General features: G+C 38.6%; 1 protein-coding gene across 1 annotated transcript; it reads left to right on the forward strand.

Moving 5' to 3' along the window:
- Window positions 1-55: 55 nt before the first annotated feature.
- On the forward strand, window positions 56-24629 carry LOC121628890 (E3 ubiquitin-protein ligase RNF31-like). Its single transcript, XM_041968276.1, has 24 exons — window positions 56-215; window positions 990-1195; window positions 2247-2393; window positions 2512-2667; window positions 2754-2810; window positions 3439-3571; window positions 5134-5295; window positions 5406-5556; window positions 5683-5834; window positions 6035-6177; window positions 7197-7439; window positions 8110-8442; window positions 11520-11705; window positions 11817-12023; window positions 12689-12862; window positions 13228-13326; window positions 13955-14044; window positions 14191-14305; window positions 15169-15281; window positions 15639-15752; window positions 16334-16382; window positions 16517-16613; window positions 22316-22481; window positions 23998-24629. Exons 2-24 carry the CDS (start codon window positions 992-994, stop codon window positions 24043-24045), a joined length of 3339 nt encoding a protein of 1112 aa, XP_041824210.1. The 5' UTR covers window positions 56-215; window positions 990-991; the 3' UTR covers window positions 24046-24629.
- The last annotated feature ends 361 nt before the right edge of the window (window positions 24630-24990 follow it).

A 24990-nucleotide genomic window follows, 5' to 3' on the forward strand; every position in this document is an offset into this window, starting at 1 on the left:
TTATTCTGGTGACTTTAAATAGACCGGAAGTAGATGTTAAACTGCTGTTCCGCTCTTAAAGCTAGCTCTAGTTGGTACCAGCTCCGCTCATGTGAGGATTGGACCTCAGGTGTCAGTGTAAAACAATTTATTTTGGTTTATGCCGAAGTATAAGCTGCTTTCCTTATTGCTGGTGGACGGTATAATCGTTTAAACAAGTTAAAGTAGCAAAGGCGGTGAGTAATGTAACTTAGCAAATGTCGCAGGTTGTAAAGCTGTTTTAAAGTTTCGGATTCAACTCTTCGGCTTTGTTGAAATTTCTGACTTTAATAACCCCAAACTTAATAATTTAACGGGTTGCTGTGTTAAACTGAGTGTTCCTGTACAGAAGTCTGGGGGTTACTGTGACTCGATACTTTAATACTGCTGATTACCCTCGAAACTATGATTAGCCCCTGACTTTCCCATCATGTTGTCAGATTTCTTAAATGTCGTATTATTCAGGTCGACAGAAAGTCCTTTTCAACCCAGTAAATTTACATAAATTCTGTTTAATTTTTGGCATTTTGTTCGTTGAAAATACCCCTTCACACACATAACACAAATGGGATTTCTGAATGTTTTTCTTACAGATCTTATTATCTTATTATTAAGTATTAAACCACTGAAGTTTTTTTATAGACATTAATAAAGGTTTTGATACATTTTTTAACACCATTTTAGTCTGTCAATAACAAGATATGTGCATCACCTGATCAGAATGGCTTAAAACCTAAACACAGGTGAATGACAGTGTCTGACATTCTTTGCATTCCTCTTATGAAGACATTTTGTTTTGCAAAAACAAAAATCAAATTGACAAGCAGCCTTTTTTTCTTGAGCTGCATCTGTTATTTATTTATGTATTTATTTGTGTATTTCATCTTTTTATACACCTGAACACTCCTCTGGATTAAGAGCTGTTAATTCATATGGTGTAACACCACACTTTCATTTTCTTTCTCCTTCAGTGATGAGTAGCAGCCCTGTGTCGGTCCAGATGGACGAAGTCAGGAGCAGAGCCCAGTCGCTCCTGTCCTCCTCGGGTTTAGCCCAGGATGTGAAGGTTGAAGTCCACACTATGGCCACCATCCCTTTGCCCTTGTCAGAGAAGTACTGCTACTTGCCAGCAGAAGTCATGCTTAGAGAGAACTTGACTGGTTGCAGTAAACATGAGGTAATGAAAGAATCCCTCAGTCCTGCTGGTAATGCTGCTTGGTAGAGTATTTTTTGTGCCAGCTTGCACCAGTCATGTATCAGCCTACTTTGACCAAGATATTTAATTAAAATTTAGAGGCCCATTTAACACTCTTCTTCTAAATTTTTTGTCAAATATTGTATCTTTTAATGAAATTTATTCTGTCTATAACTGTGGCATAACCTGCACACACCAAGACAGGCTCAATGAGGTTACACAGTTTCTTGAAATGTGAGTTTAACTTCTGTTTTCCTAACTTTGCTGTCAAACTAAAACCAAAAGAAGTAAGGAATGCTATTCAGAGGACATATGAGAGCCTTGAGGTGGGGTGGTGGGGGGGACCCGGCACCTTATTTCAATAATTATTTAAAGGAAAGATGAGTCATGGTCAACTTTCTTCTTATTATTAAAATCTACATAATGGGTAAATTTTTGTCTGACCACCAGGGGGCAGACATTTTAAAAAATATATTTATATAACATTTATATCAATCTTTCCAATCATGTTAATTCTATTCCATTAATTGTGTATTAGTATGTCTGTTGCTTTCCTATAAAATCCTAAACTATGATGTTTTGAATGGAGGATAAAAAAAATTCAAAGCAGATCTATATGAGCTGAACATTTTACTCGTGAATCAACAATTGTCAACATCGCTCTGATACCAGAACTCCAATACTACAAGAAATTACATATAAAATATTTGTATTTTAGGGGCAGCTCTAGATCATGTTGTGTACAATAATATTATAGTTTCTCCAGTATTTGTTGTTAGTTTTACAAACTGGGTCTGGACTTCGCAGTCATTCTTTCCATGTTTACCATCCCATGATATTTTAATCGCAAATGTTCTCTTTTATTTATTAAGTCTCAACGTGAAAGTCAGTAGTTGGTTGTTAAATGTTGGAAACAACTAATAAATAACAAATGTAAACTGTTAGTATTATAACCACCAATAAACTGTAAAGTTTTACCAGATGCTGTTAGCCTGATGAAGTCATTAACATTGCAAGATTATCTTTTTGTCAGGCTCTTAAAGCTTTGAATAAACTGTCCAAAGCGTTGAGCATCCTGGAGAAGTACGGATGCAACCTAGCCACTCCCACCAGGCCCAGATACTGGAGAAGCGTCAAACACAACAATCCTGTCTTCAGAACCACAGTAGATGCCATCAAGGTGAGGAAAAGCCAGTGAGATCTTACCTTTACTCCACCCTTTCCCTAAATTTGAAGCTTGTTGGACTAGATAAAACAAGTTTTTGTACAGGAATTACCTTTTTTTTTTTCTTCCACAGGGAGGTCGGAGAGTTCTGTTCCTCTACGGCTACACCAACCAGCAGTTCGACGGCCTCAGTTTCCCTGATGAAATCACCCAACCAAATACTGAAAATGTTGTTGCGGTGACGTTGGAGGTGATGACCCTCCGCTCAGAGGTGGACATGCTAGTCAAGGTTTGTATTTGTTTCAAAGAGAGTCTGATACTCAGTTTCGGTTAAAGCATTTCACCACAGTTTATTTCTGATATCTCTTTGTTTAGGGCAACCATCCTCACCCTGAACACTTCAAAGACATCATCCCATTTGCCATCCAGCAGGTCTGTACACATTTCCAATTGCTCTGTTGTCAGATTTTTATTAAAGCGCAGCTTTGATCTAAAATTGGCTTCAACAGTGGAAAAAATATGGCATTCCCACATGTCACACATCCTGATTACAAGCAGTTTATATGATGTAAAGGTGACAGCTCAGAATGTGTTTTATCCCGCCCCCCCCTTTTTTTCCAAACAATAGACAAATTTGAAGTGAATGACGTAAGCAATTTATTTGGGTTTTTGTAGATGAAGGTAGATTTGAATAAAATAAATATGACCTGAGAACATTCAAATGTTTTAAGACACAAACACTGTTTTGCCTGAGTCTAGTAGAATTGTTTTAGGGGTAAATGATGGTCTAAAGATTTAAATAAAGAGGAGATATCTCAACAATCAGGCAGCGTGCTCAGTTAAGCTAAAGTAGAATTAAGCTAGTTCAGGTTTCTCATTTCAGCTAGTGTTTGTGCGTGAACTAGAACACTCAGTGTCTAATCATCTAAAAAAAAAACTATTTACAATTCAAAGACTTGACCAAAACCTGTTCAGGTTCAAACAAAGGTGCAAGAAAAAAATATTAGTCTTCTTCCAGCTAATAACACTTTTGTTTTGACTGTGTTGCTGGTTTCTTCAGAATGAGCCAGTGAACGACTCTAAGGCCGTCCCGCCTGGAGACGAGCAGCAGGGAGACAAACCCCAGACCCCGTCTCCTTTAACGTCATCAGACCCAAAGCCTGAGCTTGCATCTCCACCAAAACCAGCAGCAGGTGAGCAGCTGCCATTACCAAAAAAAACCCACAATCATTCCTGTTAAGAAAGATGAAAACCGTTTCCTGCAACAGTTTCCCTTCATTGTGCCTCAAAGACGTTCTTTTTGGAACAGATTATAGAGGAGGGGATTAAACTGTGCTTAGCAGCAATTTAATCTATTTACAAACAAGATACTGACATGAACATTCAAGTGGCTCTTGTTGAAGAATAGCCAATGAAACATGAAGAGACTCTTTATGATTCTACTTCTATAAACTTCTTAAGCTTACACGCATTGTTTCTTCCAAAATTTAAACAATAAAACTTAAACAAGTCTAAAGAAAAGGGAGTGATTCATAACCGGTGTTCCACTCGACTAGGTTTGTTTTAGATGAAGAGGATCCTGTGGATGGGTTGAGTGCCGAAGCAGATCATGAGGTGCTGGCTGTTTGAAGTGAAGAAACAAAACCAGTGGAACTGGAGGATGCAGGTCTTTAAAACACTCTGGAGGCTGCATGCAGTCAGCTGCTTCCTAGTGGAGCTTTTGCATTTATTTGCAGTCACAAGCCAGAATCACTCGCCTACAGTCCACTTTTAAGAAGCTTGGTTATACATTTGCATCATATTTGGGTATAATGCCAGGTTTGATGATTTAGACTCAGCTTTAACATCATATTCTATAACCAATAACAGCAGTTCTTGGTCACATTTTTCCTTTTTTTCCCAAAAGAGACCAAGCTGGAGGGCACATCATACAAGCAAGTTTCAGTTCATTTCAATTTCCATTTTGTTATGTTTGCTTTAGTGTTCCCTTTGGTAAGCTCATCACGCTGCATCTTTGTTGGTTGGTTAGTAGCTAATAACAGCAGTGACGCCAAGAACTGGTCATCCGGAAGTTCGGATAATTATATCCCAGATGATCTTTGGTTACCAGATCGTTAACTTTTGGTCTGTCATGGTTTCTCAGTGGATTCTTATCTTGTTCATCTGTCTATTGTTGCTTCTGTTTGGTTTTTCAAGTAACAATATCCTAAATATATGAAAATAAATTTATCTTACATGTTGCTTGGCACAAATACTAGCTTTAAAATGCACCTAATAAATTTTGGTTGTTAGTCATCACTTACGTTTAACTAAGCAAAAGACCTTGACTTGCTTCAGCTGTTCAGGTCTCATTTCAGGATATTTATTTTGTAGAGTTCAGCTGTCCATATTGAATGACCAAGTTTACAATCAGTTTTTCTTATTTCTTGATGGCACAGATGAATAAAGATGTTAATGTCTTCATTGTTGTTTAAAGTTTTGTATCTTTTATAAAATGAGGTTTATTAGACTTTGGCAGGTTTGACAGTATACTCTGTAATACGTAGAACTGCAGTTATTTGGCAACATAGATTGCGTAAATAAATGTTTATATAATAAACATCCTATTTGTCTTTAGATGATCAGCTGTGATCTGAAAAGCCTCCTGGAAGAAGCTGAAAATGTGAATCTGGGGTCTCTTTATTAAATTGTGTTTAACTTACAATTACATTGACATTGACTGAACACTCGGTATGTTTCTATTCTTTGTATTCAGCCTCCGCTGCAGTGAGTGAGTGCAGTTTGTGTGGCGGCGCTTCATCTCTTCTTTGCCCTTCATGTGACAATCAACATTTCTGTGACGCATGCGATGACCTCTATCACCGCCACCCCTCCAGAGCCACTCACAAGAGGGACAAATTACAGAAACCCAAACAGGGTACACTAGATTACAACATAAATATGTCACAAATCAAATGCCATCATTCGTTCTTGATTGTGTTTGTTTTGTTCTGTTTTTTTTTTTTATTGTTCTTATTTATTTTGCAGAGACCTGCACCATCTGTGGAATTTCTGCTGTCCATGCTCAGTGCTCCACCTGCATCCAGAGATTATGCGCAAACTGTGACAGGCTTTTCCACTCTCACCCTGACCGCAAAGGCCATGCCAGGACTAATATTGCCCCAGCTAAAACATCCAGGTGAGAACATACTTAGGCAACAGTGAGGTTAATGGCCAAAGTCAGGAAGACCACAGGATGGGTTCTCTGTTCATCTTCCTAAAACTGAAATTTAAGTTCAAAATACAAAAAACCCTGTTTTTCCAGTCCATCTCTATCACCGTGGGAGTGTGCTCACTGCACTACAGTGAATGAGATGCGAGCAGTTCTCTGTGCAACATGTGAACGTCCTCGACTCGCCACTGCTGCATCCACGGCTGTAGACAGCTCCATATCAGTCCCCGTATCATCTAACACAGGTGAGACTCAAACTTATTGATGCTCCAAAACAATGTTGTAAAATGTTTTTAAGTGGGGGGGAAAAACAACAAATGTCTGCTAAGTTATAAAAGAAATGAAACTGTACAGTAAATCTGCTATAATCTTGTTAGTTTTCATAAACATCAATAGATGCACTCAGTGTAAATTAATTTATTGTGTTTGTGTTCCACCTTCTCAGATTGGCAGTGTAAGAGCTGCACCGTTGTGAACCAAGGCAGCAGTATCCTCTGTGAGGTGTGTGAACGCCCTCGTCTTGCCACCCGCCCACCTGTTGCTCCGATACTGACAAGCCCTAGATCGATGCCTGACTTGGGAGCAAAGGTTAGTCCCACTGCTGACAACACAACCTTCTTATCTTCTCAGTCTTTTCTTTGACCGAGATGCCCTGCTGAAGCAAAAACTGAGAAGCCGTACACCGGACTGTATCGGTTTTTGTTTAACAATATGACAAAAGGTGTTGAAGTCACAAGAAATTATTTTAAAAAGTAAATATACATCCTTATTAATTGATCAGGTAATTGGCAGAGAAATGAACAACCTTGATGTTCTATCATTTTAAATGTAATATATCAAGTGTTGCCAACTATCCTAACTAACTAACCATCTAACTACTTTCTACTAATTTGTTCAGTGCTCTCCTGCTCCATACTGTTTATTAATGAAATCAAATTTTTAATAAAGCTGCTTTTATTTACACATTTCTGTTGTTAGACACTAAAATGCATCTGAAATTGCGGTGGTATGTTAACATAAAACTTTAGCCCACTTTTACACAGTTTATCTGGTCTGATAAAATTCTGATTTTCTAACTTTGATTTTGAGTTTGAAAAGTAGCTTAAATCCCTATTTTGCATCACAAAAAATATTTTGGTTTAATGTTGTTTTGTCAAGCTTTTGTCAACTTTTGCTCTGAACTGACTGGTCTAAATAGACTGGTCTCAGGCCTCAGTGGGGAGGAAAGTAAATTTTAGATTTGTGTGTATTTTGCTTTGTGGTTTATGAGACCATTTCTGTAGCTGCAAATCTGACTGGAATCTAAATCAGTTTCTGTCCTGATGATCACTTTCTGAGGTTGACACCAGTCTTTATTACTTCTCACGTGCCTGATTTTTATCATTTTTATGGAGCATTTTTAAGACTCCCACAACCCGGGGGCTAGAACTGCAAACTCTTTGTTGTCCTTAATTCTCAGTGGGGCTTCATTTTAACAGATGAGTATATTTCCTGTGGATCTCGTGATGCTAAGATGTCATAAGTGCAGCTGCTAGTTTTTTCCAGGAATTGTTAGCAAAGAATTGTTAGCATCTGTTTTAACTTTTTTCCTTTTCTACTTCTCACAGTGGATTTGCCAGTTCTGCACTTTTGCCAACACCAAGCCCTCTGCAGTGTGCGAGATGTGCAGCCTGCCATGTAAAGACTCTGCTGGAGTTTCTATGCCACAGTCCCTCCAGCAGATGCCGTCAGTGTTTAAGGATCAGCCTCAGCTAGACGTGACGCCACAGCCAAAGCCCAGGCTCAACATGGAGCTGAAGAGGCAGAAAACGATGAGGGACGACGGACTGAAGCTCATTCACCAGATAAGAGTAGGAACAGAATTTCACAGAGCCGCACCCTGCAACGACGCACGTGTCATTAAGAGATAAAGACACCAAGATGTGGTTGAAATTCATATTTGGAGGAATGTTGAATTTGGTCACCTCTTCATTACTGTAGGCGAATTTAAGAATCTTTTCTCTTATTGAAATAAAATGGTATTTATATGAACTTGAAGCTCGGTGAAAACATAGCAGGGGTTTGTCAGGGAAGTTCCAACCAATGTGCTGGTTACTGCCAAGTAGCAGTAATCCAACTAAGTCTACTGGGTTAGTACCAGTAATTAGTTAAATGTTAGATTTGTTTAAGTTTAAAAAGCAGCCTAATCTTTAAGTTAGAAGAGTATGTGATTAAACTGTGGATTATTTTCATGACAGATTTATATCCCCCCAGAAACTTCCCATAAAAATTCCTGGAAGTAGATTAAACTATGTATTGTGTTCAGCTAGCAGTTCAGGGCCTTAAAAAGTTCAGTTTATCAGGGTTTGTTTTAATTAATTCACCTTAAACTGAGAAATGTTTGGTATTTTTTTCTTGAAAAATTTATTCAGTAAACAATTAATAAGAACATTAGTTTTTTCATTGTCTGCCCCTTAATGAACCCATTTAGTACCTGAAAATTTAAAATTGAACCATGTACAATCTGATTCTTGTTCCCAGGAGGCAGAGAAGCGGGGCGTTAGCCCAGAGGAGGTGTATGCAGCCCTGTGCTTGTGTGGCAGCAGCAACGTTAACCCATGTGACTGGCTGACATCAGAACTGCCTCACCTGCTGGATGAAATATGCGCCATGGCCGCCTCTGTTCAACTAAGTTACAAAGTGGGGAACACTGGGATGAAGCCTGTGGTGGGGAAATGTGAAAGGGAGCCGGAGCAGAATACTGCAGGTGGAGGTGGGAAGCTTTCCAGAGCTGAGGCTAAAATGGCCTGGTTGGCAGCAGGAGGAGACACCGAGAGAGCAGTGAGACACCTGCTGAGAGACCGACAAGTCAAGGTAGGAAAACATAAAGTCACTACACAGAGACTGATGGGGCGTCTGCAGGTCTGCATCAGTTAAATGATAAAAATGGAAATATTGTGTATGTGCAGGCTGTCAGGAAACTTAAACTTTGATGGTAGCTGAGCTTGCACTTATAGCCACTATCTGTGCATGCTGGGAGTAGAAGTCATGCACAAACCTTTGACTCTGGTTAATGAGTTGAAACTCCACTCCGATCGTAAAACAAGTTACTTAAAAAGAGTTGGGGTGCATATCATCAGGTAAGAAATAAAATGGCATGGTTGGGATTTTGTGTGAGTTATTGCATATAGATTTATTCTTAATTTTTCTTTTGTTTTTGGGATAAAATCAACAAAATATTTCATTGCACATGCTTAAAAATGAATAAAACAGTTCATAATGACCTTTAAAGTCCTAATTTTTTAAATCCATCCATCCATTCATTATCTGGCTCTTTGTATTAATTAAATGAAACACCTCATTCTGCAGCATATTGTTGATGTATTTAGGCTGGTGTATCGTTGGACAAGCTGATAAGCATTTCGTTCTTCGGTGTTACAACATGAACAACACATGTTTATTCACTCACCTCTTTTAATTTACGATGTCTTTTTTGTGAAACCACTGACACATTCTGAGAAATCTGATCTTTCTTCATAATTTTCTCTTCATTTCTTTATTTGGGTGTCTAGAAGTTTGTGTCCATCCTGCTGATACGTATGGTGTCAGAATAAACGGGAGCATTTTACACTCCCATTTATTAGTTTTTAGTTAACATCTGACTAAATTAATGAATGTTTCCAAAGGACTTTATTCACAGTAAAATCTGTCAGTCTTCAAACAACACTGCAGAAAATGGAAATGAGAAAATTCTACTATTCTATTCTGTCTCAGTGGCATTAGTGAAGCCACATGTTTATTAATAAGAATTTTCTTGAGCTCATTTCAACCGGATTTATCTGTCACAGGAATAAAAAAACATCTTAAATAAGTCCTGCAGATCAGAAATTTTTAAATTCTCATCCACAGGCTATAATCCAATATGGCACTTACACGCTGAACACTTGTTTTTCTTTATGTTCAAAAACAAAAACTATGAATCATCACGTTCTTTCAACATAACTCAGCTGCCTGTAAATTATTATCTTTGACTGTTTTAAGTTGGATCTCTGTGCTGAGTAATGCTGTGGTTTGGCACCATCCAGATTTGCTTTGCAGATCATTGCAAAACTCTCGTCAACAGTCAGAAATTGCTTGATGATTCAGCTGGTTTCAGGTTATTTTCTTAAATGTTTAGGAGTCTTTATTTGTTTTTAAGGGGCTTTAGATCAACTGATGGTCCAGATGCATCTCTTATGACCTGTGTTGGATCATAGTTGGATTTTTTTCCCCCTCTTTCTTAAGGACATCACTTTCAGACACTGCTGTAGGTGGTTTATTCTAGTCTAATCCATTTCGAGACAGACCAAGTTTTCAGCTACTAGCTGTTTGAGGGTCAGTTTGTTGGTATGAAAAATCTATTAGTTTTTATTAGACTGCAAATATCAAATGCTTATGCTTTCTGTTATGTGTCAGGACTATAAAATTCATTTATTTAATTTAGCTTTTTTGATGCTTGAATAATTCACAAGTCAGTGTTAAGTAACTTAGAAAAAAGAAAGTCTGGCTACTTGGAAGAAAAATAAATAGAAATGAGGGCGGTATCAGCTGCTGTTTAATCAGAAATGAATGACAATGAAATTATGATGAACTTGTTGAAAGTTTAGTGGTTTTAAAAAGTCTTAAAGTTGAAGAACCTTCAGAAACTCTGACACTGTTTCCTGTATTCATGTGTTACATTTAACAATCATGTTTTAATGTTCTGATGACTGGAGCCGAACCAGTGACTCTGTTTATGATTAAATTAAATCCTATCCACATCTCCTGTGGCTTTTTAAACCATAAATCTCTTGTGCAGTTGAGTGGAATGTCTGCGTTTGTCACACTGAAAGTTTTACTCATTACTTCAGCAGTTCAACTACTTTTGTTTTTCACAGCACTGTATGACTGTTTCATACCCATAACTGTTCTCTGTACCACAGAACTGATCAAATCTTTTACAATCAATTTAACCCTTAACGTACCTAAAAACATCTGCAGAGCTGAGGTTATTTACTTTTTTTTCTTGAGGATGTTTGTGTGTTTTAGGTCTGTATCTCATTCCAATCTTCTGATAAAACTTTTGATAGTACCCACTAGGGGTGTGTCATATCGTAATGTTCACGATAATACCGGTAGATTGTCTGACACTCGTAGAAAATGGAAAATCATGCCAACACGTTTCTGGCATGATGAAGTCACTTGACTGCGTCTCAACCCATGCAGTACAGGCAAAGCACAGTGGAGCAAATAACAAAAACAGTGATAGAGACAAAAATAAATGATTAATACAGTTTTACCTTATGAGACTCTGTCTATTTTACCACATGTTCCGAATGGCATGCACACGTCTGGCGCTACAAAGGTGAATCTGGGAAAATACCAGAAGCAGTGTTAGCAACTAACTTTGCTACTCTGTCGCTATATTATGTACGTATGTAGACTCCAGTAGCAACTCTTCTTTAAAAAAAAAATTTAAAAAAAGACCAGCGACAAATCCAGTGACTTTTTTATGTGGTATTGCAGACTTATGGAGACTGACGTGAAAACATGTGGTGTTCTTACTCCTAAGTGAGCTGCAGTGCTGCTGTAGGCTCCTCCCCTGTCCCAAAGCAGTCACTGGAGGCCTGCTGTTGTGCCATAATAAAACCCCTCTGGGCTTTTTATGGCAGGGATGTCTATTTCGGCATCAGACCAGAGTCCATCCCAGCTACAGTTAGAGCAGTTTTTTTTTTTTTTTTTTTTTTTTTATTGTGCTATACACCTATAGATTTTCGATGCTGTAACTCATTGTGTGACCAAAGACATCAAAATCATCTGTGTTATCATTATCGAGATATTACAGAAAAATATTGTGTTATAGTTTTTTTTGGCAGTATTGCCCACCACTAGTATCATCACAGTTGTCTGGTTTCTGTCCTTGCTGTGTTCAGATGAGGGAGCTGCACTCTTTGGGCTTCCAGGACATGGCTCAGTGTGAGGAGGCTCTGCGGCAGAGCGGAGGCGAGTTAAAAGGGGCATTGTCCCTACTTCAGCGCCCTCTCCTGGAGCCCTTCCACCAGCGTATCTGGATCGACCAGCCAGAGCCGCCGATTGATCCTAAACATCCAGACAAACAGGTTAGATTGCATATCGACGGATGTCTTTTAAAGGGCTGATATAACACAGGATGGTTGTATTAGTTTAATTCTATGCAGTCTACTTGATGTCTTTCGTTCCTGTTTTTTCAGAGGATATGCAGGCGTCTACTGGCATTGTACAACCTGCCCAGCTGGGGGCGTTGCGAGCTTGTTCTGTCGTTGCTCCAAGAGCCAGGTGTCACTTACTCACTCGAGGATGTAGTGCAAGCTGTGAAGGAGTCACACGACAAAGATTTTATCAGGCGTCTCCTCAACAACGAGTGCCCGTGCTGCTTAAGCATCTTCCCTCGCAGCAAGGTGGGTCGGTGAGGACTGGGTAGCATAGATTTAAATCTGTCATATTATTTCCTTTATTTATCCGGGAGGAGGTCCTGTTGGGATACTCAATCTTTTCTTCCAGTCCTATGTTTAAAGAAAGGGGGAAAAAATGTGTAAAACATGGTCAAATAAATATGAAATCAATTTAACTTATTAAGTTTACTTATGTAATGAATTTTTTGTTTTTGTTTGGCTTGAAATTCTGTTAAATTAACACCAAGTTTTTGCATTACTACAAAAACTAGAAGCGTAACAAAGAAAGTTACTGTAAAATGTAAACGGACATAAGAGTTAAAGTTGAGCAAAAACATTGATTGATTTGGACCAACTGAGTTTTTAAAGGTTTAACGTCACATGTTGAAAATGGACAAGCTGCAATGGATCACATATCGGTGATCGATTTTTAAACTTGGGTTTTGCAGCAACTAAAAAAACTGACGGCAGCATGGGTACCAAGCTTACACTTCAAAATGATCTGAAGCATCTCTATTAAATACGAGTCATTAGTGATTTTGTTTTGATTTGCAATGACTTTTTTTTTTATTAAAAAATAGTTTTGGGCCTTTTAATTGTTCTTATTAGCATAGTAGCTGTTGTAGAAAATACAATCTATTAAAGCTAAGTTTTTTTTTTTCATGCTTCAGATGCAGTCTCTTACATCCTGTCAGTGCTCAGTGTGTCACGAGTGTTTCAGGCAGCACTTCACTGTTGCTGTCAGAGACAAACACATCAGAGACATGGTGTGTCCCGTCTGCAGCGAGCCCGACATCAACGACCCCGAACAACTGGACAGTTACTTCTCTACGCTGGACATTCAGGTGAACTGAGAAACAGAAAACGCAAACATCTTGTGGAATAAAGAAGAAAAAAAGTACATCAATGAAGTATTTTATTTTATTTTGCTTGAGATGATGGTTTAAATGTCTTTGTGTCCATGTTTTGTTCACTTTTGTTTTAAGTATGTTCTGATTGTGATAAGTGCGTTTAAATTACCAATTTGACAGTTTTGTACATAAAATTCTATATTTACACATCTGTCCTAAACACCTTTTTATCTTTTAAAAGTGAGTTGGAGGGGATGGAGAGATGTGCAAGAAAGGGAAATATGGGTTAAAAAACACAGGAACACATTCTGCTGCATGTTGAGATGCAACAGTGAGGCGAATGTCCTCTTGTTTTGCAGCTACGAGACTGCTTGGAGCTTGAAGTGTATGAGTTGTTTCACAAAAAGCTGACTGAGCATGCACTGATGAAAGACCCAAAGTTCCTGTGGTGCTGTCATGTGAGTTTTTCCAAAATTAAAAACTGGGCCACTGATTCTTGTCCGTTTCTATCAGCTCTCATCATTTTATTTCCTCCTCAACCCACAATTTACATGCTTTACGTCTCATACTTTTATTTTTTTTTTTATCTGTTTTTGATGCCTCAGTTCGGTGGGGATTGTTCTGTATGAGAAACATAAATATGATAATTCAAAGACATAATCAGACTTAAATGGTATTAAAAATGCCTCCTGATGTTGATTTCTTATTGTAATAAAACATGTTTCAGTCTGTGCTCTCATAGAAAGTTCATATGTGGACTGTTAAGTGTTTACATCCATGAATCACACAAAGAAAGACATCTATGAAACTGTGATTATGTGACAAGATTTCCAAATTTAATTTTCTAAAATTAAAAAGCATTTTTATCTTTACTCCAATAATACCAATAAGGATTTATCTGGCTGAAAATAGTTAAGAATCTACTGTAATATGTTTAATGATACCACTCATCTTATTTATATTCTACCCTACTGTCCATGTTTTCAGAAATGCCTTCATTATGGTAGGGATTCTGTGAATTTAGGAACAGATAACTTAACAGACTGAAAAGACTGAAATGTGCCTCCCTTTTCTTCCTTCCGTCAGTGCACATCTGGGTTTATCAACGATGGAGACCAGCTCAAGGTCACCTGCCCCTCATGCAACAAGAGTTTTTGTGCTCAGTGCAAAAAACCTGTGAGTCTAATCTTTATTTCCTTCTTAAGAGGGAGTTGCTCAGCTTATCTTGGGATAGATTGGACAAAAAAGAGAAAAAAAACAGAAGTTTGGCCTTGAGTGCTTCTCAGAGCAGGAAGCTCATTAACTCTTGTCTGTGGTCTCAGTGGGAGCCTCAGCACCAGGACGTGTCCTGTGAGGATTTCCAGCAGTGGAAGAGGGACAATGATCCGGACTACCAGAGGCAGGGCCTGGCGGGGTATCTAAGAGACAACGGCATCAGTGAGGCTCTCTACAAACTTCACCTGAAACAACAACCACAACTTTCATTTGAGTTTTTTTGTCCTACACCAAACAAATTCATTGCTCAGCCTCACCCCGTCCCAGTGTTGATACACTGTTTGTGCTTTCATCATCAAGCAGGAGTTGGCCCAGTTACGTTGACTTTGTCCTAAAACTAGCTCCTCTTGTTGGCTTTTTACCCTCTGAGGTGGAACATGTACAGTTTTTCATTCAACTACCCTACACTGAACTGACAGCCATCATTATGAAATAACTACAGCAGCTTGCACATGAAGCTTTATGCTTATATTTGTCCACCTGGTTAACTTTCACATATTTATTTTTCTTCTGTTGTCTAACAATCTGGTACAGCAGCTTTGATTTTAGTGATTAACAAAAGAAAATGATCACCCTTTTTATCCAATGGAAAACAAATTGGAGCTTTATAAATGTAAAGAAGCTACATTTAACTTAATTTTGGACAGAAAGCATTGAAATTCTGCATATGAAGTTCATTTATCAGTAGACAATTAAGAGACACTCTGTGTCAGTGGCAACAGCTGCTGAGGTTATGGATTTTCTGTCTTATGATAATATAAATTGTAATGTATTGTGGGTCTAACTCCGTATATGCCGACAGATGATAATTGTGACATTTTAAAAAATATTTTGTTAATAAGAGCTTAACTAAAAAAGTAAGTTATCCAAATATTTGACTTCTGGCTTTAGAAAACACTGCATTTAATTCACCAAAAGCACAAGAAATGCTCTTTACAGCTTAAATCCCCCCCAAAATGGATACAACAGCAACTTTAAATTACTGTAAATTAATTTATTTAACAGTATGTTGTGCCCTCTTACAGCCTGCCCTCAGTGTGGGTTCCAGTACGCTCTGACAAAAGGTGGGTGCATGCACTTCAGCTGCTCCCAGTGCAGGTACCAGTTCTGCAGCGGCTGCAACAATCCCTACCACAAGGTGAGCTGAAGTGACATCTCTTCAGACATGTTTTACTGTGTGTGCTCTGCAAACATTTTTCACAGCTGTCATTGTGAGTCACAAACAATCGGTGAAGCAAACGTGTCATCTGCTCTGCTATGCATAAACAGTTCAGAACCACCTCAGTTATTTTATTGTCTATTAATCTTTTTGCCTATTTGATTCTGTCAAATATAATCCCAAAGATCAGTGTAACTACATTGTTTGCTTTGTCTCTTCAAACCATCTGAAGATGCTCAGTTTTATACAGTACTGGAGTATCTTGTAATGCTGAAGTCGTTTTTGGACACACACTGTGTTAAATGCCAGTTTTATTCAGTTTGTTTCCTCTTGCAGATGAAATGCAAAGCACCTCAGTGTGTCTACAATGGCCTGCATGCTCATCACCCTCGAGATTGTCTTTTCTATCTCAGAGACTGGGAGCCACCCCGGCTTCAGGCTCTCCTGAAGGTAAAAGATGCCATTTGCTCTTTTTTTTTATTTCTTTATATTAGTCTGGCTTTTATTCAATTTATTTATTTATCTATTTATTCTTCAAGTAATTGTGACACACACATCCACTGTTTTATTTTTAATTTTCTTCTTTTTATTCTACTCTCTTTATAGTCCTGTAACTATAAAGTTTAATGACATAAAAACATAAGAATACAGCATATATATATATATAAATATATATAAAGGGATAAGGGAAGACATGTAGATCAGTAGTTGACATCTGTGTGGCTGAAGGTGCAACAAAAACCTCCAAACAAGGGTTAAAAAAATAATAAAAATAGACAGCAAGCCCCAAATCTCTGAATATGGTGACAGAGGTGAGGATTCATGATGATGGAGGGAGGGAAGCTGAATCTGATTGGAACAGTAGCTGGTAACATTATTGCTGAATCCCATTATAAGCAGGGAGGAGACATGTTTAAATGTAGCATTAAACATTGACCCAGTTGTGTAAATATTGTTTCATGAAATTTAAAACTCCATCAGTTTGATCCTAACACAAATTTACCTCCTGATTTTTGTTTGTGTCCTCTTAGAGGAGTGGTGTGAACTTCAACACGGATCCTTCAAACGGGACTCAGACCGGTAATAGTTTTTATTTGCTGTGTTCAGAAAGGAAAGAAACTGAACATATCAAATGTGAAGATGCTTTGATACTCCAGCCTTCATTCATATCGACATATTTAATCGTCCTATTGTTGACTCTGTTTTTGACGCAGACGCTTGCGGCGTGATGGAGCAGAAAGATGAAGACGGTCAGCAGGTTGATTCTCCCTGTGGCGTCCAAACTCATCCGGGACAGGCTGGACTCTGCGAGTGAGTGAATCACACAGACAGAAAAAAATGTGAAAAAGGAGGAAAAAACTGGTGGAATTTCCAGAAAAATAAGGAGAGAAATGAAAACTAAAACTTTTCCATACAGTCGGTACAAGGGATTCTGCAGTGATAGCCTGCTGGTGCATTAATCATGTAGGTTTAAGCAGATAATGGAAAAAAACCATTATGAAACTTATGATAAGTTCTTTACGGCACCACTTACAGTATGTGGCCTCAGGGTGAAACCTGCATCCTCCTTCGTAGATAACAGTCTTTCTATTTCCAGTGTGTTTGCTGAAACCAAAGGGGGTCAAGTAGGGGACACCAGGGTGAGACGTGATGAGCTGAGAGGATGATTCAAGCTGCATGACCACATTAGGATTACAGTACATGATTTGATGGCTTTTTTTTCTGATTAATTCCAGCATTATAGATTCTTTATCTCACCATTTTGTACTCATTTGGGGAATTCAGGAGGCAAGTTTCAGGTTAAGGACAAAGCTGTAATTTGATGAGTCAAGAACCAGTTTCTATAGAAGACAAACTAAAAACAAAAGTCAGAAATGAATAAAATCTTATCAAAGTTTGACAGCTGTTACAATGCTCACCTTTTCCCATGCTTCCTGCTTCTGTCCCCTGCTGACGCTTGCTGCTTCGCTTTCCTCCTCTGCTTGCATTTTTCTACCAATATTCTTATTTTTCTAATCAAGAAACTTATGAGCAACGGCTCCTGGATACTTATTAATCACCGGGACTGTATTTTGTGGTAGATTTGGTTGGATACTACTATTTTTTAAGACTTACAATCTTGTCAGTGTCACGTTAGCGTGGCCTACAAATAGCAGAAGCCTTATCTACAGTTACTCAGGAGCTCAAGCTAACTAGCTGTAAGATGCCCCCCTTCTCAACAGATGACTATCACAAGCTTCTACAGAGGATCAACATGCTGGAAACAAAGATTCAACAGCTCGAGGTGAATGTGGAAGTGAATGGATTGTGTGGAAATAAAACAACCTTGCCTTTAATAAAAAACAGCAGGCAAGATTGTGCTAACACACAGCTAATTAGCACAAACTTAGCTAGAAAGAAAAAGGAGAACAATGTACAAGGTAATAACTCTTTCACTGATAGTCCTCCCTGGAATGCTCTTGGTACAAAGCCAAAGAGTAAATCATCTTATAGGGAAATGGGAGGACGAGTAACAGGCAGAGTCCAGTTTGCTGAGATTAGCGACGTGACCGGCTGGCCTACTCTACTATCCAGACCAAGCATTCTCAACCCATCTCATTAGCAAGACACAGTCGTGGCCAGTTATCAGAAAGAAAACAAACAAATCCTCTCCACAACAACCGGACATGCAACTACAGAACAGGTTTGCACCACTGCTGCAGGATTCTGGATCTACATTTGATGATCGGAATGAGATCTCCCTACACACCGAGGTTAGACCAAAAAACAAATCAGAAAGTAAAAGGCGACAAGAAAAGCAAACGGCTGGGCCTCAGACTCTGATTGTTGGTGACTTCAGTGTGAAAGACGTGAGAAATGTGTGTGGAGAACATACAAAAGTACTGTGCTTTCCCAAAGATATGGTATCAGATGTGAGAGGCAAAATTACGCAAATTGTGGCGGCGCACCCAACTGTGGAAAACCTCATCCTGCATGTGGGGTCGAATGATGTTGTGAAACAACAATCTGAGGTGCTGAAGCAGGGTATTACTGAACTGCTGGAGATGATCAGCTGTCTGGATGCCCGGATATTCATCAGTGACCCTCTCCCTCCCATCAGAGAAGTGGAGAGATTCAGTAGGCTTTTTAGTCTGAATGCATGGCTGTCAGCTGTATGTACCACACATCCAGTTAATTTCATAGACAACTTCAGCTTCTTCTGGGACCGCAGGCACTTTTTTTTAAGATGGATGGATTCTGCCTGAACAGGTCAGGAGTGAAGCTGTTCACCTCCAACCTGTTTTATTTTCTAAACAGACACTGTTCCCTCGGACAAGGACCACAGACAAGCCAGACCAAAACAGCGTGATAGGACAGAGCCTAGAGGAAGCCTTAGGAAAAAACCACCTCAGCCCCCTCCTGAAGAAAGCCCCAAAGCTCTCAGGGAGGACCCATCCCCTTCACCTCATCATACTCCATCCAAGTCACCCTCCCTCTCCCCATTCTCCCCACCCCTCCTGGACTTCACTTCCCAGATGAAGGAGCTGGTCACTATTGTGACCAAACTAACACCATGCCCCAGTATGCTTTTGTCCCCATAAACCCCCCCACCAGAGTGACTGAAAGGAGGGCACCCAGCCCCTCCTGTACCACCATGCCATCTTCATGTTTCAGATATATGATGTGTGGAGGGTCCAGGCTGCATAGATTATTAGAAGGTTCAAAAATATCTGTAGTGTTTGGTAACAGAAGGAGAAAAGTAGCTCGGTCAGAACACAGAGAGCTGTTTTTTAAATGGTTTCCAAGTAGAGTTAACATACCCTGTGAGCCACAGCGTGCCCCCAAACATAGGGTAAACAATTCTAAACCCATCAAGTTAGCTTTATTAAATGTTAGGTCATTAGTAGGGAAAATTTTTAATTAATGATTTTATAACTATGCACAACCTTCATTTTATGTTTTTAACTGAAACCTGGTTGAACCAAAATAACAGTGCAGCCACTCTTATAGAATCAACCCCTCCCAACTTTAGTTTTATCAGGAGAGGAGGAGGTAAGCAGTTATCTCTTGGAAGTTTTACTTCTTTTGAATACGTGGCTCTTCATTTGAAAGCTTATTATAATATAATTTATCTAAATTTCTATAGACCACCAGGGCACTGCGCAGAATTTTATGATGAGTTTAGTAAACTGCTGGCTACAATCTGTTTGGATTTTGACTGTGTAATTATTGTTGGTGATTTTAACATCCATGTAGACAACCCTCAAGACAAAGCGACTAAAGATCTGGGTAACAGTCTGGAGAAATTTGGGCTGACTCAGCATATAACAGAGCCCATACACATTAAAGGACACGCTCTAGACTTAGTGATTTCTGAGGGTTTGGATGTTTCCATGGTTACTGTGTGTGAGGTGGGCCTGTCTGATCATTACTGTGTTCTCTTTGAGTGTACAGTCCTTGTTCACACAAATGTCTCAACAGAGGTCATCACAAAACGATGTATAACTGAAAACATGAGGGGAATGTTTAACCAGATCTTCTCTTTAACACCTGCCCTATCAGGGGGTTCAGCCAATGAACTTGTTGCTAGTTTTAATGCTAACATGTTAAATATTATGGATGCTATTGCTCCTATTGAGGTGAAGGTTGTCTCTGGAAAGAAAAAGCCTCCATGGAGAAATTCCACACTGGTGAAGCATGGAAAAAGAGAGTGGAGAAAAACAAGTCTACAGGTTCATTGTGACATGTATAAAAAGAAACTTCACTCTTACAATTTACAACTAAGGAATGCAAGAATGTCCTATTTCTTTGACATTATTAGCAAAAACTATTATATTGTTCAGGTCTTATTTGCTATTGTTGACAGGTTAACAAACCCTCCTGTGTCAGTAGCACCTGAACTTTCCACTGAGGCCTGCAATGAGTTTGCCAAATTTTTCACTGAAAATGTTCAACGACATACTGTGTCCATTAAAAACCAGTTTAAGCACCATGACACAGTTTAATCCCATTAACAGCAAAGAACTGGGCGACATCTTATGTCAGCTGAAAACCTCCTCTTGCTGCTTGGACATTCTGCCCACAGGTTTCTTCAAAAAGGTCTCAAAGACTCTGGAGCTAGGTCTGTTACAGATGGTGAACTTGTCCTTAATTTCGGGCGTCTTCCCAGAACTTTTAAAAACAGCTGTAATCAATCCTCTGCTAAAAAGGGACAATCTAGACAAGACACAAATGAGCAACTACAGGCCGATCTCAAATCTTCCTTTTCTAAGTAAGATAATCGAAAAAGCAGTTTTTCATTAGCTAAACGACTTTAACACAAAATAACTCCTACGATGTCTTCTAGTCAGGTTTTAGACAGCACCACAGCACTGAGATGCTCTGACCAAAGTCATTAATGACATGTTTGAACACAGACGATGGAAAAATGTCAGTCTTAGTCTTACTGGACCTCAGTGCTGCATTTGATACAGCTGACCACAATATATTACTTAAACGACTTGAGAACTGGGTGGGCCTCTCTGACACTGCACTACACTGGTTTAAATCCTATTTAGAGAATAGAAAGTACTTTGTGTCAATAGGTAATTTTACACCTGAGCAGACAAGAATTGCATGTGGAGTTCCCCAGGGTTTCATCCTGGGGCCTCTTCTGTTTAACATCTACATGCTCCCACTGGCACAGGTTATAAAGAAAAACAAAATTAGTTACCATAGCTACACAGATGACACACAGATATATATTACAGTGTCACCAGGAGATCGAGGCCCCATACAGGCTCTTGGTAAATGCATTGAGGAGATTAATGACTGGATGTGTCTAAACTGAGGTGATGGTATTTGGAGCCAAAGAGAAACGGTTAAAGGTCACCCCAGAACTTCAGTCTATACACCTAAAAACCACCAACCAGGCCAGAAATCTAGGTGTACTGATGGACTCAGACCTTAACTTTGAGAAAAACATTAAGGGAATTACAAAGTCAGCCTACTATCACCTTAAGAATACATCAAGGGTAAAAGATCTGATGTCTCAGCAGGACCTGGAAAAACTAGTCCATGCTCTCATCTTTAGTCGGCTTGATTATTGTGACAGTATTTTTACAGGTTTACCTAAAAAAATCAGTTAGACACCTGCAGCTTATTCGGAACTCTGCTGCTCGAGTCCTCACTAAGACCAAGAGAGTGGACCACATCAGTCCAGCTCTGAGGTCTTTACATCTACCTGTTTGTCAGGGAATAGACTTTAAAGTTCTGCTGCTGGTCTAAAAAGCTCTGAATGGTTCAGGACCAAAATACATCAGTGACCTCTTGACCCAGTATGAACCTGCCAGAACCCTCAGGTCATCTGCTTCCAGTTTCTTATCAGTTCCCAGAGTCAAAACCAGACATGGAGAAGCTGCATTCAGCTTCTATGCTCCTCATGTCTGGAACAAACTCCCAGAAAGCCTCAGATCAGCTGAAACACTCAGTTTATTTAAATCCAGGTTAAAGACCCACCTGTTCTCTGCTGCATTTCAGTAGTTTTTATTTAGAAGTTAAAATCTACATCTGGTTCTTTTAAGCTGGAATCATGTTTTAATATTGTCTTTCCCCACACTGGAATTTTATTTCTTGCATTTTATCTATTTTATTTTAACATCTTCGTTCTGTTTTTATTTCATTAATTGCATTTCTTTTAATCTTTGTTTTTTTTTAATGCACTTGTGTTGCTTTCTGCACCCTGCTGAAATGTTTTATGTAAAGCACTTTGAATTGTCTTGTACATGAAATGTGCTATACAAATAAATTTGCCTTGCCTTGCCTTGCCTTTTCTCCTGCCCTGTTAAAATTTGAATCTAGGTTTTTCTTGTGGACAGACTGCATCATATGGTGGGTCCTGCAGCGTTGGTAGACATCAAATTATAAGCTGAAAGAAAGCTGGTTTAAGAACGGCAGCTCCAAATGAAATGACTTACAGTATGTGTCATTTTTGACAAACATATGTCCTTATAGTCTGGTTTTTTTTTATTTTTTTTATTTCTTTTACCCTGTAGGAAGCACTACAGGGAGTACCTGGTGAGTCTGATCAATGCTCACACTCTGGATCCCGCGCTGCTCTACGACATTGATGAACTGACTCGGGCCTGTCAGAGATACCAGGTGGACACTCAGAGAGGAGACGCAGAAGACGACAATGCTCATCATGCTCGACTGCTTAAGGTGGGATACTGGTGTGTCCATAGACACTACTGTCCAAAAGTACTGAGCCTCCCCTCATTTCTTTATATTTTACTTCCAAGCAGCCAGAGTTTTCTTTGGATGTTGGCTGATTTTTCACTTATATTTACATGAGAGTTTTAATTCCCCTTTAATTTTCAAAGCGAAAATGGTTCTTATGTGGTCTTCCATGTTGTAGCCGAAAAGAAAAGAAGCAGGAACTGGAGTTTGTTTACTTCCAGTAGACGTGAATACATCACATCCGCCCCTGCTCCAAAGTGTCTTCCCAACCCCGAGATCTAGAGCGGAATTGAAAAAAGGCGGTTAAATGTGTTTTCCATGTAAACGGAAAGGAGAATACTTTAATTCTGAATTATTTCATTCTAAATAATCCAAATAAAAAAAAAACATGTCAGAGTAGTGTATGTGTGTATTTTTGTTTTATTTTATTTTTTGTTTTTGGTTTTATTTAATTAACAAGGCACCCAGATCAATGGCCAAACCAGTGTTGTTTCATCACATAATTAACAATTTGGAAAAAAACTATTTTAAATAGGATCTTTCGACCAGCCTAAGCAACCTGCATAAAGATGCATCATTTCTTCTCATTTTTTTAGTCGCATGTTTTTAAAATGGCCAGGATGACACAATTTGGCAGACAAAATAGTATTTCTGCAACAACTAAGTGATTCTGAATGAGCTATTAGCTGAAAACCTGGTAACCTTTGTGTGATGTGCAAGGAAACTTGACAAGGAGTAGACAAAAGGAAAAGTGTCGGGTCCAAAATGCTATCTACAGCAAATGAACAGAATCTGAAAGTGATATTCTTAATTAAGAAATAAAAAAAAAAATCCAGCACAGGCCTGACAAAGGACCCGAGAGATGCATCGGGACCTTCAGTGGATTTATATTCTGTTCACTGAAGCGTCGTCAGAAATGGTTTCCATGGAAGGGTTGGCTGTCAAGAAGCCACTCTTAAATGAAGAAATGAAAGGCTGAGAAAAGCCAAATGACACAATAATTGGACTGTAAATCGATGGTAACATGGTTTATGGAGTGATTAATCCTCCCCAGAGCTTGGACCTCAGCAGTATTGAAGCAGTCTGGGATCATCTTGGCAGAGGACAAAATAAAATGCAGAAAAAACCTAAAGATGAACTTTGGAAAGTGTTTCAATTAGCCTGAAGGACTATTGCTGAAGACTCCTTAGTGAAATTACAAGGAGGGTTCAGATTAAGTTGAAAAGTAAAGGTGATCACACCAAATATTTACTTTCAACTTTTTACCTAATATTCTACATTTCCATTCATAATGAAGTTTATTTCAGTAACTCACAGCATATATTTCCTGTTTTCCTAACAAGAAATAAAGAAATGAGAGGTGTCTCAAGACTTTTGCACACTACTGTTCAGCTCATACAAAATAAAATGGTTATAACTGGCTGCAGCTTTTGAGGTGGGACTGAAACTACAGCAGTACAGCTACAGTATTAATGTTTGTCATGTTCTTCTCTCACAGAAACTAATGGAGATTCCTCTTGGAGAAAAAGTTCCTCGAAACAAATAAAGACTCCAGAACGTTTAAGAAAATATCCTGAAACCAGACGGATCATCAAGCACTTTTCAATTAAATTCAGTTCTGACTGTTGACAAGATTTCTGCTGTGATCTGCAGAGGAAATCTGATGCTGCTAAAGTGCAGCACCAAACCACAAGAGAAAAACACACTTGTGTGGCATCTTTATGAAGCTGATTTGTGTTTTAGAAACATGTACTTCTTGGTCTGAGTTTTGTTCTGTTTTTGCAGAATGTCTTTTTATCCTGAAAGAAGAATGTATTTATGATTACTCAGCACAGGGTTTGTTTTGGTTTGTGCCTTCAAGTCACAGAGATCCAACTTTAAACTGTCAAAGGTAATAATTTACAGGCAGCTGAGTTATGTTGAAGGAATGTGATGATTCACCTCTTGTTTTTGAATAAAGACAAGTGTTCAGTGTGTAAGTGCCACATTGGATTATATTTTATATAACAGAAATGAATCATGTTATGATCTGCAGCGCTTTGTCAAGATGCTAATGAACATTTTCTCTTTTGGTTTTTCTGTGACTCAAAATCAGGTTGAAATGAGCTCAATAAAATGATTTGTAAGCAAGTGGATTCACTCATATTACTGAGACAGAAATGAATTTTAATCAGTTATTCTGGTAGGATTTCCTCATTTACATGTCCTGCAATTGTCCTTTAACAATTTAACACAATCATTCAAATATGAAACTATAAAGTATTAAAACTGTCTAAAACTTTTAGTTATGAGTTCATAAAGCATATATTCAAACATTTTAACTGTCTTGTAATAAGACATTTACTCTAGCCTTCATTATTTCTAGCAGGAAGCATCATGAAGAAACTAAACCGAACAGGAATAATTTCAAACTTGAGACAAGCTTTTAATGAGAGATGAGATTATGTTACTGTTTAGAATTGTTTAGGCCAAAGAATAAAAAGGATATTAA

Source organism: Melanotaenia boesemani, chromosome 18 (assembly GCF_017639745.1).
Source record: "Melanotaenia boesemani isolate fMelBoe1 chromosome 18, fMelBoe1.pri, whole genome shotgun sequence".
Taxonomy (NCBI): Eukaryota; Metazoa; Chordata; class Actinopteri; order Atheriniformes; family Melanotaeniidae; genus Melanotaenia; species Melanotaenia boesemani.